The 14,518-nt window shown below is 37.6% G+C and overlaps 1 protein-coding gene across 14 annotated transcripts in view; it reads right to left on the minus strand.

Moving 5' to 3' along the window:
- Positions 1-2,545: 2,545 nt before the first annotated feature.
- Positions 2,546-14,518, minus strand: part of LOC117402956 (CYFIP-related Rac1 interactor A-like) — a 76,129-nt gene continuing 64,156 nt past the window's right edge. For all 14 annotated transcript variants that reach the window (XM_059023644.1, XM_034004683.3, XM_034004681.3 and 11 more), the window contains 8 exons: positions 13,957-14,062; positions 13,589-13,725; positions 12,475-12,552; positions 12,268-12,384; positions 12,093-12,172; positions 6,223-6,349; positions 5,079-5,149; positions 2,546-4,625 (listed from right to left, as the gene is read on the minus strand). In XM_059023644.1, the coding sequence (XP_058879627.1) occupies positions 4,562-4,625; positions 5,079-5,149; positions 6,223-6,349; positions 12,093-12,172; positions 12,268-12,384; positions 12,475-12,552; positions 13,589-13,725; positions 13,957-14,062 (780 nt within the window). In that variant the 3' untranslated portion in view covers positions 2,546-4,561. The remainder of the gene's footprint in view (positions 4,626-5,078; positions 5,150-6,222; positions 6,350-12,092; positions 12,173-12,267; positions 12,385-12,474; positions 12,553-13,588; positions 13,726-13,956; positions 14,063-14,518) is intronic.

The raw sequence follows: 14,518 nt of genomic DNA on the forward strand, positions 1-14,518 counted from the left end.
ACCCAACAAAAAAAGAAATAAATGGTATTATGCTAACTGTTCTGCTTTAATTTAAAACAATGAAAACATTTGTAAATTCAGTTGCATTTATTTTGTTATTCTTTTTTTTAGGATTTTATTGTTCTCCTCTCCTCTCTGAGTTGTAACATTGTCCTGCATGTTTCTTATGTTTGTCATATACAAGACTCAGATCAGCCGTATATAGTGCTTACATTTACATTGCTTTTCCTGTCATACTTGTGCATAAGCAAACTTTCATTAGATTTTCACAATGCATTACTACACTGCTTTTACCATTGGTTACATAACCCATTAAAACGGTGTACTTTTTTGTACCTTATGTTGCTCTTAGAAAATAGCACTGGATTCATTTGAAGCCTATACACAGGACCTATTCCACCCCCTCTTCCAAATGAAAACAATTTTCTACTATGCATCAGGGATTAATAGTAGCATCCTGTTGGTGGCTTTAAACAGCTGATAAAAAGGCAGGTATGCAGGTATTGTCCTCCCCAGATTAAAAGTCGGTTTATACTTCTACATTTTGGTGACACGATCAACAGTCTAAGGAGAGTTGCATTGTGTCTGGGTTTTATTGATCTTCATTTTACCACCCACCCCAACCCATGTGATCTGTGAAATAATTCGAATGACAGTAAGAATGCCCTTTCTTGGTCATCACTTAAAATCATGTTTAATAATCTTTAAAAAAAGAAACCACTAACATCTCGCAGATACTGAACTTTCTGAGCAGAAGCAAAAACAATCTGTCTTTATACAGTTCTGAAAGGGCTATAAACATGCAGTATACCCTTTCCAGTGACTGTTCTTTATTCACTCTGAAAGCTAGTTTCAATCATGGGGTTTCCATGCGGGTCAATTTACACGTGAAATGGCGATGCGCGTGCACGTTTGGGAGAATTACTCGTGTAAATCAGGTTTGTGGCCGAAAAAAACGGCCAGAGAGAGGGGTAGGGTAAATCTCATTTACTTGTGTAAATGATGAAACACACGGGAAAATCCATGCCCAGTTTAGCATGGAAACCCACATTTCACGTGTAAATGTTAATGAGCGTGTTTATCCTTAACTAGAAATATTGCAAGGGATCAGGTCAGTTGTTGCTGTGGATTCCAAGATGGCAGAAAGTAGTGGCTGATGGACAACTTTATGGTTAGCAGTGGAGTAGTTCACCTTAAAAAAAATGCCGCCTGCATTAGCATTATTATTGTTTTTTGCTGCGTCTGGTCTGTCATGTTGTATACACTGTATCTTGTGGGTTTACAGTTCTGTATAAAACCACATACCACGAACTGCGTTAGGCATTTGTTATAGTATTAAAGCAGCTGTTTGAGAATACCCTTGCTGTAAAAACTACGCTAACGTTAAAACACAAAGAGCAAGTGAGCTGCTTAACTGAATTAATTCCCGTCCTTTTTTTGAACTGACCAAATAAAATTGCAAATGAACATACTGTGTTTTATTTGTTTGAATCATTAATATTTAACACAGCAGTAAATCCAACACAACTTAAAAGAAATGAGAGCATCTCTGACAGCACGAGCCTCCTCAAATTGAAAAACAATTTGGTCAAGAGCAGTAAAACACATCATTAACCAAGCAGGCACAGGGTATTTTGCTTTATTTTAGCAGCTTAGATTCACTCATATACCAGTTCTCTGCGCATGGAAACCACATTTTCACAAAATGTCACTAGTAATCTTCAAAAACAGCACTAGCACATTACGCATAGCTAATTTACATATCAACCCCCACCTTTCCCATTCATTTGCATGACGTCAGGTGAAAAGCCCAGTTTACTCGAGTAAAATAAACTGAACGAATGGAAACCCAAAAAAGCATTTTACACGAGACATTTTTCTCGTGTAAATGTCTCGAGTTAAAAAAGAAAACTTGCATGGAAACCCCATGGTTGATGTGATCTCAAAAACAGGAACTGCTCATTGTTGGTACTAGCTTGGTAGTGGTAGAAATTTGGCCACATTTCCATTACCCGCACTGTGCTCATTGAGCCCTTGATTAAAATGAATAGGTCCACCATCTGTAGGACAAAGACGTGCTGAAGTACAGTAGAAACCTGTACTGAAAAGGGGAAATTACATGCAACATCCATGGATTAGCCCAACTACGTAGAACACACTTGAGAAAACACTTAAAATAATGCTCACCAATCAGGGATAAATCTGCCTGCAGAGTAGGAGACCCTTGTCCAGTCGGGCAACATGTCAAATTTAGCAAAACAGCTAAATATACAGTACTTGCATGCCATCAAATAGTGTGATAGCATAGCAGATTCTAACATGTTCCTCAGTATAACTTTACTTGATGTGCTTCATGAATGTGCTGTACCAGTTTCTTTTCCAAGAGATATTTAATATTAAGGGATTCCTAAAAGGCAACAACACTCGCATCCTTTGATCAGGGCTTTTTTGTTGCTTCTATGCTAAATTTTGCTTGGCTGGTTAGATTTTCTTATACGTGTAGCAACTGAATGATTACTGCATACCAAACAGATCACATTCTTCATCAAGGAAATGTACCAGTTTTTATTTTCACTTCACACATACATATAAATGTACAATACAAAGCAAATCCAGTAAAGCAGCCAGGAACAGCTTTTTCAAACTATACAAGACACATTTAAAACAATCCCGTCAGTTAAAAACATGTTTATTAATGTTTATTATAGCTAGCAGTTAGCATTCCCCCCCCCCCCCCCCCAAACTAGGCTTTTAAAAGGCATCACTCAAATATCTAAGACTGAATACTGAAATTGGAAGAACATTAGTTTTTGCTTCAAGTATGCATTGTATTTTCTTGTAATGCTTATCAAAACTGGCTTATTCTTAAATATAGGTAATCTTAACAAAACTTTATATTTGAATCAAACATTCAACTTTAAGGATGTACTTTAGCATTTACAATCACTCTATATAATATGCTAGAAAACTGTTCAGTTTAAACACTTCAACAAAAATGTAAATTCCTGAAGCTTAAAAGAGGAAAATGCTTGAAGCATTTGCTGAAAACACTCATCACAATTTTGCGAATGTTTAATACTGATGTTACTAACTGTACCATGTGACAAGTCTTTCGCTCTTGCGTACACAAGTAAAATCAGCTCACATAATACAAACCTTTAATGCCCCTTTGGTCAAAGACTATCAACAGTAATAATGTTGCAAGAAAACATAATGCATAAAGTGAACATAATCAGGCTCAAATCATTCCCAGAAGAATTCTATGTTCCAAAGTAAATTAAATAGTCTTTATTTCCCATTTAAATGTGTGCTCTAACCACCAAATGCACTAATACACTATAAGTGAATGCTATTTTACTGATTAATAATATTAGAAACAATAACAAGAGGGACATCTAATTTGTTTTGCAATTTGTTGGTGGAAGGATTTATTGGCAATAATTAGGGGCTTAATCTTTTACAGTATTTCCACCTGAACATTTAAGAAATGCATTCCTCTCAAGTCACGTCTCCAGATTTATATGCAGCCATATATTTGAAGTCTTTGTACAAAGTTAGTTAAGTTCATTGTGCAGTCGATTTTATTTTTGAAGTTTTGTTTTACCATGAAACTGCTTTTTCTTGCAGAAATGTATGTGTTGATGTGCTGGTGTAAAAGCCTGGGCAAACTGCTTAGGGCACTTCAGGCTGCTGACGATAGCATCGGCTACACATTAATGCATTTTAAGCTAGCACTTATGAAAATATGCATGTTTTTTTTGTCTGTGTGTGTGTCCGAACTATTACTTAAGCACCACAACATAAATAATTCATCGATTGCAGTTTATTTTAAAAAAAAGGTACTACAAAGATAAAATAGATCACACAAGAAAATATATATTATATATATATATATTTATATATATATATATATTTAAAAGGCCGCTCTTCACATTGCCAATGTAAAACCTTTCACAAAGAGAGAGAGAGAGAGAGAGAGAGAGAGAGAGAGAGAGAGAGAGAGAGAGAGAGAGAGAGAGAGAGAGAGAGAGAGAGAGAGAGAGTTCTAGAACTTTTGGTTAAGATTTTGTGGGTTATAAAATTATCTTATATTTTCATGTCAGTTTTAAGCCTGTTGCTCTCACAGGGAAACCATTCAGACATCCAAACTTACCATCAAAACACCAACATACAAAACCTTTCAAACCTGTGCTACCTTTACCATGCTTCCATGAACAGAGGCATACATGGCAGGACTGCCCAAGTCTAAATCCTAGGAGATCAGTGCCCTTAAACTGTAATTAAACGGTTACACTAAAACAAACAAAAAATATATACTGTATGCCAAGCAGTTTTGCATGTCTCAATTGATAAGGCGGTAAGGTATAATTAAGTTGTGCTTTATGAAATAATAGCATTGGCAATTGAATTCAGAATAATGGTTCTTTTTTATATAAGTTTCAATAACCGGGAGGCAATGGCTATGTAAATACACATGAGTATGAACATCAAGTTGTATTAAATTATGTAAACATATACATCTTCTGAGGTCACAACATAGATCCTCTTGTTATAGAAATTTTTACTGGAGCATAGCCCGGACGGCTTTTGGAGTGGTCTCATCATTCAGGTGCTTTGTGGTGAACCTGGAAGAAAATAAATGAATGATAGTTATTTCTTGCAAATAATAATAATAATAATAATAATAATAATAATAATAATAATAATATCTTCACAGATTATGAAAACATCTATTTGATGTAGTATAAATGACTTTTTGACCATTTTTAGAATCTTGGTTTTCATGTGCATCACCATACAAGATTGCACATATTATACATGTTGTATGTACAACAGTCACAAAAGTAATTGATCTGAAGGAATTAAAACAGCCAATGATTGAGCAATGGTACTGTTTCTCTGGATAATTGAAACACCTTGCTGTCACAATACAGTCAGTGATGTCCTGACTGCCCATACACTCTATTGACCATGTTAATATAGTATCAGCTACTTGCCATCATATTTATTAACCTATTATGTGTTCATGTTCCAGAGTAAAACGTATACATCAGTTGGCAGAACAGAACAAAACCTACTTGAGGGCATTCACAAGACCTTCCACGTTGTCTGCAGGTTGTTCTTTCAGAACTTTAATGCATCCCTTCATCTGTAAGAAAGACATTCAACTATCAAGCAAAGAATATCACAATATCAATATTGTGTCGCCTGAAAGATTGTCTTGGTCAAGGGTATTTTCTTTTACATGTGTCTGAAGATAGAAACAGTTTCTAAAAATGTCTGTCAATTCACATGTCTAAAGGGGACATAACTATTGTAAGGTGAATTTAGGCGAGATGTGCATATTAAAAACAAAACACAAAAATGGCATCAAGATACAAATCACAATCACTTGTATAACATCAATAGTTACTTAAATCTCACTGATAACATTTTAACATGTAAAATTATACACATTTTAACAGCTTTAATTTATAGGTTTGGGTACACTTTTGTAATCAACATAGTGTTTTTTACAGGGAGTCGTGACAGTTCTGCCAAACAGCTAACCATTGATCGAGAGTGAGAAAGCATCAACATGCTTCAGAGCCATGCGTGAGTAACATCCAGTCCACTGAGGTATAAGGGCAATATGAAAGATATTGCTACATTTAAAAAGACACGGCAATCATTTTACAGCCAAATGTAACAACTGTTCCACAATAGATTGTATACATTCAAATAAACTGTGTGCATCTGTTAAATAATAATAATAATAATAATAATAATAATAATAATAATAATAATAATAATAATAATAATAATAATAATAATATATGTATACAGTATACTGTAGTCAATGTCACTCCTTGTGCTACTCAGCACATGTGTAGTACAGGGTGAAAAAGGATTTGCAGAATACAACAAGGGAAATAGGGAAAGCAAAATCCCAAAGGTAGTGTCAACAAATCACATGGTCAGGTAGATGTAAAAGGAGCCATTAATCCAGGATCATTTTAGAGACTGCCAGCAGATGGATTAACAGCTTCTTTAAACCATAGCGACTTTATGATGTATTTGTGACACCCCCTATGGCCATATCAGCCACCCTATGGGATCTCCCTTATTAAATCCTGAAAGCTGTACATTCATCTGATCAGTGCTGCTGCTGCTAGGACACAAGTGGCATACTTACTTACTTTACCCGGTCACCCTATTTTACAAACCAAAAGTTGTTCTTACGTCAATTTTCGATGCTTTTGTGAAGGCACCAGCAGGATGCACATGGTCATACAGGATAATGACCCCCACCATGACCCTCATACAGAAGAGCTGGGTGTCTTCACTGTTGAATCTACTTGTGTAATCCCTAAGGAAACAAAGTGAAACATGCCATTATTATATGTGTTACACTCATAGGGCTCTATGTGTCATTGAGTTCCCTTTCCATTCGAAGATGACCACCAAAACATTATGTATGGGATATGCCTGCCTATTGATAGGTATTTTTTAAGCTCTCTATACTAGAGCTGCCGCTAGGCCTCTTCCTGGGATGACGCCCTCTGTCCTGCCTACAGAGGGATTAAATAGTCAAACCACAGAAGCTATGTTCTCTTTTTGCCTCTCAAGATGGTAAGGTAAGACCCTCTGTGTTGGTATCTGAGCGTGTTGTGAAAAAGAGCTTCAAGTCTGCTGCAGTTCCCTTGCCCTTCAGGCTGAAAGCTGGCTTGCCGCTTTCACGGAATCAGTGACTCCTTATTCAGCCTTTTTCGTTCAATCTTTCTTCAGCAACCTGCGCGCGGTTGCGTTGCAGGCTGCTGCTTTCCTATCTGTGGTACGTGAGTTGACTGCCTGTGCAGTATTGATTTAAAGGAGTGAGTGTTGGGTTTTTTTTCCAGCCTTTCACCGCTGTCGAGCGACTATGCTAGCTGCCGTGTGGCAGTTTAAATATATATAAAAACATATATATTTGTTATTGTTGTTGACAAAAATACCTTGCTGGCACAACTGCAGTGTGCACGTAGTAAAACCATATATACGGTGCTCGGTACAATCGGTGCGCACAGTGGTTGGTGCACTCAGTGCACACAACGACTCAGTGCATACGGCGTTCAATGCACGCCGTACTAGGGACACTCTGTGCGCCCAGTACTCTGTGCACCCCATGTGCATAGTGCCTCGGTGCACGTAGAATTCAATGCACGAAGCGCTCAACCGTATTACAGTACTTGGTGCACTAGGTGCTCACAGTACCCAGTGCGTCTTGTAACTGGGTAGGTTCCAATTATGGGTCTGGCCCCTAGGGCTATCAGACATGGTTGTGGGTACTTTGCAGAGCGCTAGGGCAGACTCCACTAGGTCGCTGTATGCCTATAAGTGGAAGTATTTTCAGAATTGGTGTCTGACTAGAAGTCATGATCCAGATTCTTGCCCCATGCCAGTTATCTTGCAGTTTATGCAGGAACTGCTCGATGCTGGTAGGTCACCTTCTACCTCGGCTATCTCTGCATGCCATGTCCCTGTAGATTCGGTATCTCCGGGTGTGCATTTCTTAGCAACCCGTTTCCTGAAAGGCGCTTGGCGGTTACGCCCTCCCAGGAGGGTCGTTCTCCCAGAATGGAGCCTTGATACTGTACTGGAGACTCTCACGAAGGCCCCATTTGAGCCCATACACCCCATAGTTGAAGCATCTGTCTATGATGACAGCCTTCCTCTTGGCTATCACCACTGTAAAGCGGGTCAATGAGCTACAGACGCTGTCTGCGCACAGCTCCTGTATGCGGATTTGGGACGATGGCAACAGGGTGTCACTGTGTGGTTAAAGAAAAGGGCTTGTAACCAGGAGGTCCTCGGTTCAAATCCCCCCTCAGCCACTGACTCATAGTGTGACCCTGAGCAAGTCACTTAACCTCCTTGTACTCCGTCTTTCGGGTGAGACGTAGTTGTAAGTGACTCTGCAGCTGATGTATAGTTCACACACCCTAGTCTCTGTAAGTTGCCTTGGATAAAGGTGTCCGCTAAATAAACAAACAAACCCTGTTTTCCTCCCTAAGGTGATCACAGTCTTCCACATGAACTAATCTGTGGAACTGGAGTCTTTCCATCCACCTCCAGGATAGGAGCTTGAACATCCTCTGCTCAGTGCGGGCGCTGAGATGTAACGTGGATAGAACAAGAGCTCTGCGTCATTCTGACCAGCTCTTTGTTTGTCATGGTTTACGGACCTTTGGACTGCCCCTCTCAAAACAATGACTGTCCCAATAGATACAGTCTCTATGGCGTATGGCAGTACTGGCTTAACCCCCCATCTTGGGCTCTCTTCAGAGGGGCCTCACTGTCCGATATATGTAGGACGGCTAGCTGGGCTACGCCACATACGTTCTCCAGGTTCTACCGCTTGAATGTGGTAGATCCTTCTTTGCCTTCAACAGGCACAAGGGTTCTTGAGGTTGCACACTCGCACCGCTAACCTTGGGTTAAGCGGTTCTGACGCGTCCCTTGTAAGCTGCCGTTCCTTCTCCCTCATGACGGCTCTGGTATACATTTCCCCATACGTAATGTTTTGGTGGTCATCTTCGAATTGAAAGAGAATGTTAGGTTACTTACCATAACTCTGGTTCCCTGAAAGAGAAGACGACCACCAACCAGCAAAGTCGCATCGGTCGCCCTCACCCCAGGAAGGGGCCTATCGGCAGCTCTGGTATAGAGAGCTCAGAAAATACCTACCAATAGGCATGCATACCCATACGTAATCTTTTGGTGGTCGTCTTCTCTTTCAGGGAACCAGGGTTACGGTAAGTAACCTAACGTTTTCTTTCATATCTTGACTTTTTGTAGGTTTCTGTGTCTTTGTAGACCTACCCGCGATATAGTAAAGTCATTTTCACTTCCGTGACTTAGTTTCATCCCTGCTGTGGTAGTTTTGGTAAAAACGGTTCATTTCAAACTGCTTTCATATGCAAATATACGAATCTCATTATAATTTTCTTTGCTGTCTTCCACAACAAAATCATTATGGTCACGGGCACATTCTTCTGGGTTTTTTTTTTTTTCATATAGCCACAATTTGCAATTCTGTTTTAAATCCTCTGTATCTCAACTGTAATACATCTTTAAATCCTGATATCAAGCCTCCTTTCCTGATTGTAATCTCGTTTTTATCGTCTCCAATAGAAATGTAGGAGTGTGCTGTCACTCAGTAGTTTGGGTGGGTTTAAAGTATTCAGAACAAATCAATAATAGATACAAGTCAGGAAAGCAGGACATTGCCCAGCTGTGCTGGGAAACGTATTTTTTTTATTTGTAGTAGTTTTTATTTTTAATGGGAAAGGGGTGACGTCAACGTGAATTGATTAACCATTTCCAGTTTTTTCTGGTGGTTTCCGGTGTTTATTGGCTATCCACTGATTTAATTTATTTTTTTTATATATCGTGGGTGTTTTATCGTTTTTTAGTGGTAAAAACAGAAAATCAGAAGCCCTAATTATAATATCGAAGTTTCGCGCTTACCCTTGATATATTATAATTTTTTCCTGATTTACGACTTCGGTTTGTGTCTCTTATTTTACACATGCCTCTCATTGGCATAGATTCAACTAGCTGTTTGTATATATTATGTATTTCTTAGCAGACGCCCTTATCCAGGGCGACTTACAATTGTTACAAAATATCACAATACAAAGTATCGCATTATAAAATATCACAGTGTAAAGTATCACATTTCAGAATATCACATTACATATAAGAGCAGTTGCAAAGTACAATAAAATCAGTGCAAAATATCAAATTAAAACAGCAGAAAATAGAGAATACAATAAGTAATTACATTCAAGAGCAGGTTTGACTAAGAGCAGTTAAACTTATATTACAAATATTTGCTTATACGAGTGAGCCTGTAGTAAGTACGATGAATGGATGAGAATGATTTCAAATCAGCGCAATTACAAAAAAGGTAATGGTACAGGAAATAGTTATAATTAAGCGCAGTAGTAGAACACGACAAGGTAGGGAACAGTTCCTGTTTAAACATTTCTAGGCTTTTAGTTACTTTAAAATAAAGCACCTTAAAATATAAAACAAAACAAAAAACTACATTTTGTTTTGGTTTCTTTTATATGTTAAGGTGCTTTATTAATGAAGGGAAGCACAGAAACAAATCATTGCAGTTCTTTAATTAAGCACAAACTGCAATCTTTTCTTATCAGTAATTAATTATGTAGAGCATAGACAACTGAAATACACTGAAAAGTATTTACTTGAGTAGCCTACTGTACGTACTGTACCTTACACAACTAAGACATACATAGACTCAAACAAAGGTTTTCTGTAATATTCTTAAATTAACTTACTTTTGGGATATTAATTTGTTAAGTGTGTCCAAAGAATTAAGTTTTCACTTATGAGTTGTAACGAATACATTTGTATATAAACGTTTTCATACTAAGTTTTGTACTTGATAACATTAATTTAAAAATCCAGTTGATGTTGTGATTAATACGTTGTGACTAATTTGAATATATTAATATGTTCCAATATTAACTAAATCGATTAATATAATATATTAATTAAATTGATTAATCTTGCTACATAATTGCTTTATTAAAATGTCTGGATTGATTATTGTCCTGTTAGAATATGTTTTGTTGAAGAAAAAAAAACAAAAAAAAAAAACACCTTTTTGACCAATTCAGATTTTGCTGTTGATGTATTTATTTTCAGAAGGTTTTCTTTAGGTTGTGCTGCAGCACTCCGCGCTTTTTTTTTTTTTTTTTTTTTGTTACTTCAGTCTTGCACCAGGGTCCAGGATACTGGTCCCAGTGAATTTATTTTGTTAGTTATTTCTTTCTATGTTTTGTTTCTCAATGTTTTTTGACCATGCAAAGTGTTGAATAATATTTCCTGATTTTTTTTCCACCTCACTAACAGGTCAATTTCGTCTTTGTGGAAGTTTGTTTTCCTTTTCTTTTTGGCTGGTTCCATAGTTGCATCAAGGTCGGAGTCTGCAGAAGCCAGAGCTCCATCCTATTATATTTGCCTCCTACTTTCTTTCTATTGCCGACCATAGACGGGTGATCCCCACGCAACTGGCCAAGCGCCAGGGGGGTAGGGGGGGTATGAGTTCTTAGGTAGGCCAGGGTGTCCTCGGCTCAGGTTCAAGCTATAAAAAGGCCAACAAGATTCTCGGATATATAGTGAAAAGTGTTTAATTTAAATCAAGGGAAGTAATGTTAAAACTTTACAATGTATTAGTAAGACCTCATCTAGAATACTGTGTTCAGTTCTAGTCACCTCGCTACAAAGAAAAGCGACCAGAATTAATTTTGATTTAAAAGGCATGTCACATGCAGACAGGCTAAAAGAATTGAATCTATTAAGTCTTGAATAAAGAAGACTACGCAGTGATCTGATTCAGCATTCAAAATTCTAAAATGTATTGACAATGTCGAGCCAGGGGAAAAAAGAAACAAGGACCAGGGGTCACAAATGGAAATTAGATAAAGGGGCATTCAGAACAGAAAATAGGATGCACTTTTTTTTTACACAGAGGATTGCGGGAGTCTGGAACCAACTCCCCAGTAATGTTGTTGAAGCTGACACCCTGGGATCCTTCAAGAAGCTGCTTGATGAGATACTGGGATCAATAAGCTACGAACAATCGTTTTTTACCTTTCTTATATTCTTTATATATATATATATATATATATATATATATATATATATATATATATATATATATATATATATATATATATATATAAAATGAACAGTATAGAGGTGGTAGGGCATAGTTTACACATTGCACTGTATAATAATATAATGGGACAACAAAAAACAGACCCAAAGATTTAGGGGACAAAGTAGCTCATAGTTCCGTACTCAAGTATTGTGGTTTGAAGTGTAACCATTAATCTGGTACTTCCAGACTGCCCCAACATGTTACAGACGACTTACAGTGAAATATAAAACCATGTTGCTAATAGTGAGGGAGTGGTTTTAACAGTTTTTTGCCCCGGCTGGAGCTCATTTAGAATACTCGGGTAATTACTGTCAGCGTTCAAGTGAATGTGTTGCATATTATAGCTATCTATTAAAGTCTTGGACTTAATACTTACGGTGTTTCCAACATAACTTTACAGACACTGGCCATAGTACTCAAGCAATCTGTTGTGTTCTCCAAAGGCAATGTTTTGTTCTAAAAAAAAAAAAAAAAAAAAATAGGTTTATTTTTATATTTTTTCTTTAACTTTTAACAAATGTTGAAAAGAAGCACATGGAAGTGGGAATTACCTCAAACACAAAATTTGTTGTGGCATTGCTGAGAGTCTTTAGCATTGGTGTGGCTTCAGCATAGAACAGGGACATTCTGTTGGCCATTTCATTGTTCACTTCGCTTTCAATTTCTATCTGTGAAAACAAAACCCAATCTCATTATGATTGTGGAACTGAATGGCAATAAATAACATTGCTCTATTTTGAACATATTTAAAAACTTACGTTCATGTTGTTTATCCTGTTGCGACTTATTGTTCGTCTGTAATAACTGAAGTCATTTTGAATGGCTGGATTTCTCATCTGTGAAAACCAAAAAAGAGGAATATTTCACTTTAGGAATGGATAGAAATACTTTCGAGTATTTTGTGAAACAATAATAAGAGGCGAGGTAGCTTAGCAGATTCAAACTGAATACCCATCTTACTACAACTTAAAGTGATGTGCTGAAAGACGTAATTTCCAGCCATAGCTTTTCAAATGTAGAAGACGGGACACATTTGAAAGCCAGTGTGAACAGAGGCTGTGCGACAGACAGCGAAGGAATTCAAGCTGTAAATCTCCCTCCCGACCAGAAAGGTCGCTGTCTAAGGTTAGTGGTACGATTCCTCCTAGATGGGCAGCCTCGATGGTAGGCAGAAACCGGAAGGTGACCATATTAGGGGGAGCGCGTAGCTAGACATACATGGGAGGACTCCCTTGCAATCAGCTACGGGGCAGACAGCGATTGAAAAAACCATGGCGACAGGTTGATTACAGGAAGGAGTTTTGTGGTACAAAGGGGAATCAGCTACGTCAGTACCTGGCCTTGCGCTGAAAACGTAAACATGGCCGGAGTATTGTTGTTGTGGTTACATATTTGTTTGTGTGTTACAGAGGAGGAGGGCGAAACCCAAGAGTTGCCGCCAGAGCCAGCACTAAACCCTGAGCACTATCTTCACTGCACAAGCACAGCACAGACATAAGCACCACTCCCAGACCACTTTTCCGTGGATTTAAAGAGCACAGTTACGTGCACGAAGGATTGTGGTTTGGGAGTGTATTTTGTTTGGGACTGCAACCTGCCATATTTGCTTCCCCTATACCATTGTTGGTATAGGGGCGACTTATTTATTATTTATTGTTTATTAAATACAGACGTTTTTCATCGTGAGTACTGTCTGGACATTCACTTTGTACACTGCACCACTCACATCCTCTTCATAGGCTGCCTGTGCCATATGTGACATGACACTCCACAAGCACGCTAAAGTCATCACAAAATAATAATAATATTAATAATAATAATAATAATAATAATAATAATAATAATAATAATAATAATAATAATAATATTAACCTTGAGCTCATCAAATCGCAGTGTAAAGTGGAGAATCTCTGCAAACTGCTTGGCCAGGGCTTGTTCTCTTTCCAAGTGCTGGGTTGGAGTGTAGGTTGGACATGTCAGGGACTCCAAGAGACTCTGCAAGGCCTTCTCTGTGTGATGGGCACATTGAAAACACTGAATACACTGACCATGTCAACAGACGCATTTCTGACATTTATTAAATTATAGAATATTAGAATAGGTTATATGGAGTTGACTTCCATTTAATCAGCCAGACATAGGTAGAACATTCTTTAATTCAAATAAAATTAACAAAAGCGTTTTCTTAATCTGTTGCAAAGTCCTTAACCTTCCTGTATTTTATGCTGATTCAAGCTTACCCAGTCTTAACGAGAATTCATAGAACCTCTTCAGTTTGATGACTAATGGACAAACAACATTCCATGCTCGTTCTTGGAGTTGGAAGTCACTTGGATTCTGTATTCCCTATAATAGAAAAAAAGAGAAAGAAAAAAAATGATTCATTCTTGATGACTAGAAGTATCCACTATAGCAATGAACCTCAGGGTTGGAATAGACTCGAGACATTACAGTAGGCCCTATGAAGAAAACTTTAAGAACTGCTTAAAAGGACCCATGTTCAACTGTTTTAGTAGTAGGAAAGAAGTTGATTCACATTTGTCTACATCCCTTAACACTCAAACTGCCGTGGTTATACTCATACCTAAAACTACCATCAGCTGTTACATTTTAAACAACATCAATATTAAAATGAAAGACAAACTATTGGATACAACTCAAAAGTTTTATTCAAGCACGTCATATCAAACATCTGCACAGCTGAAACACTATTTAAATGAACAATTAAAACATAAAAGGGTTTATTTTCTAACTTGCCACATAAAAAGCAAAAAATGAAAAACTAATAAATAAAAATTTCAA

This window comes from Acipenser ruthenus, chromosome 5, assembly GCF_902713425.1.
Source record: "Acipenser ruthenus chromosome 5, fAciRut3.2 maternal haplotype, whole genome shotgun sequence".
Taxonomy (NCBI): domain Eukaryota; kingdom Metazoa; phylum Chordata; class Actinopteri; order Acipenseriformes; family Acipenseridae; genus Acipenser; species Acipenser ruthenus.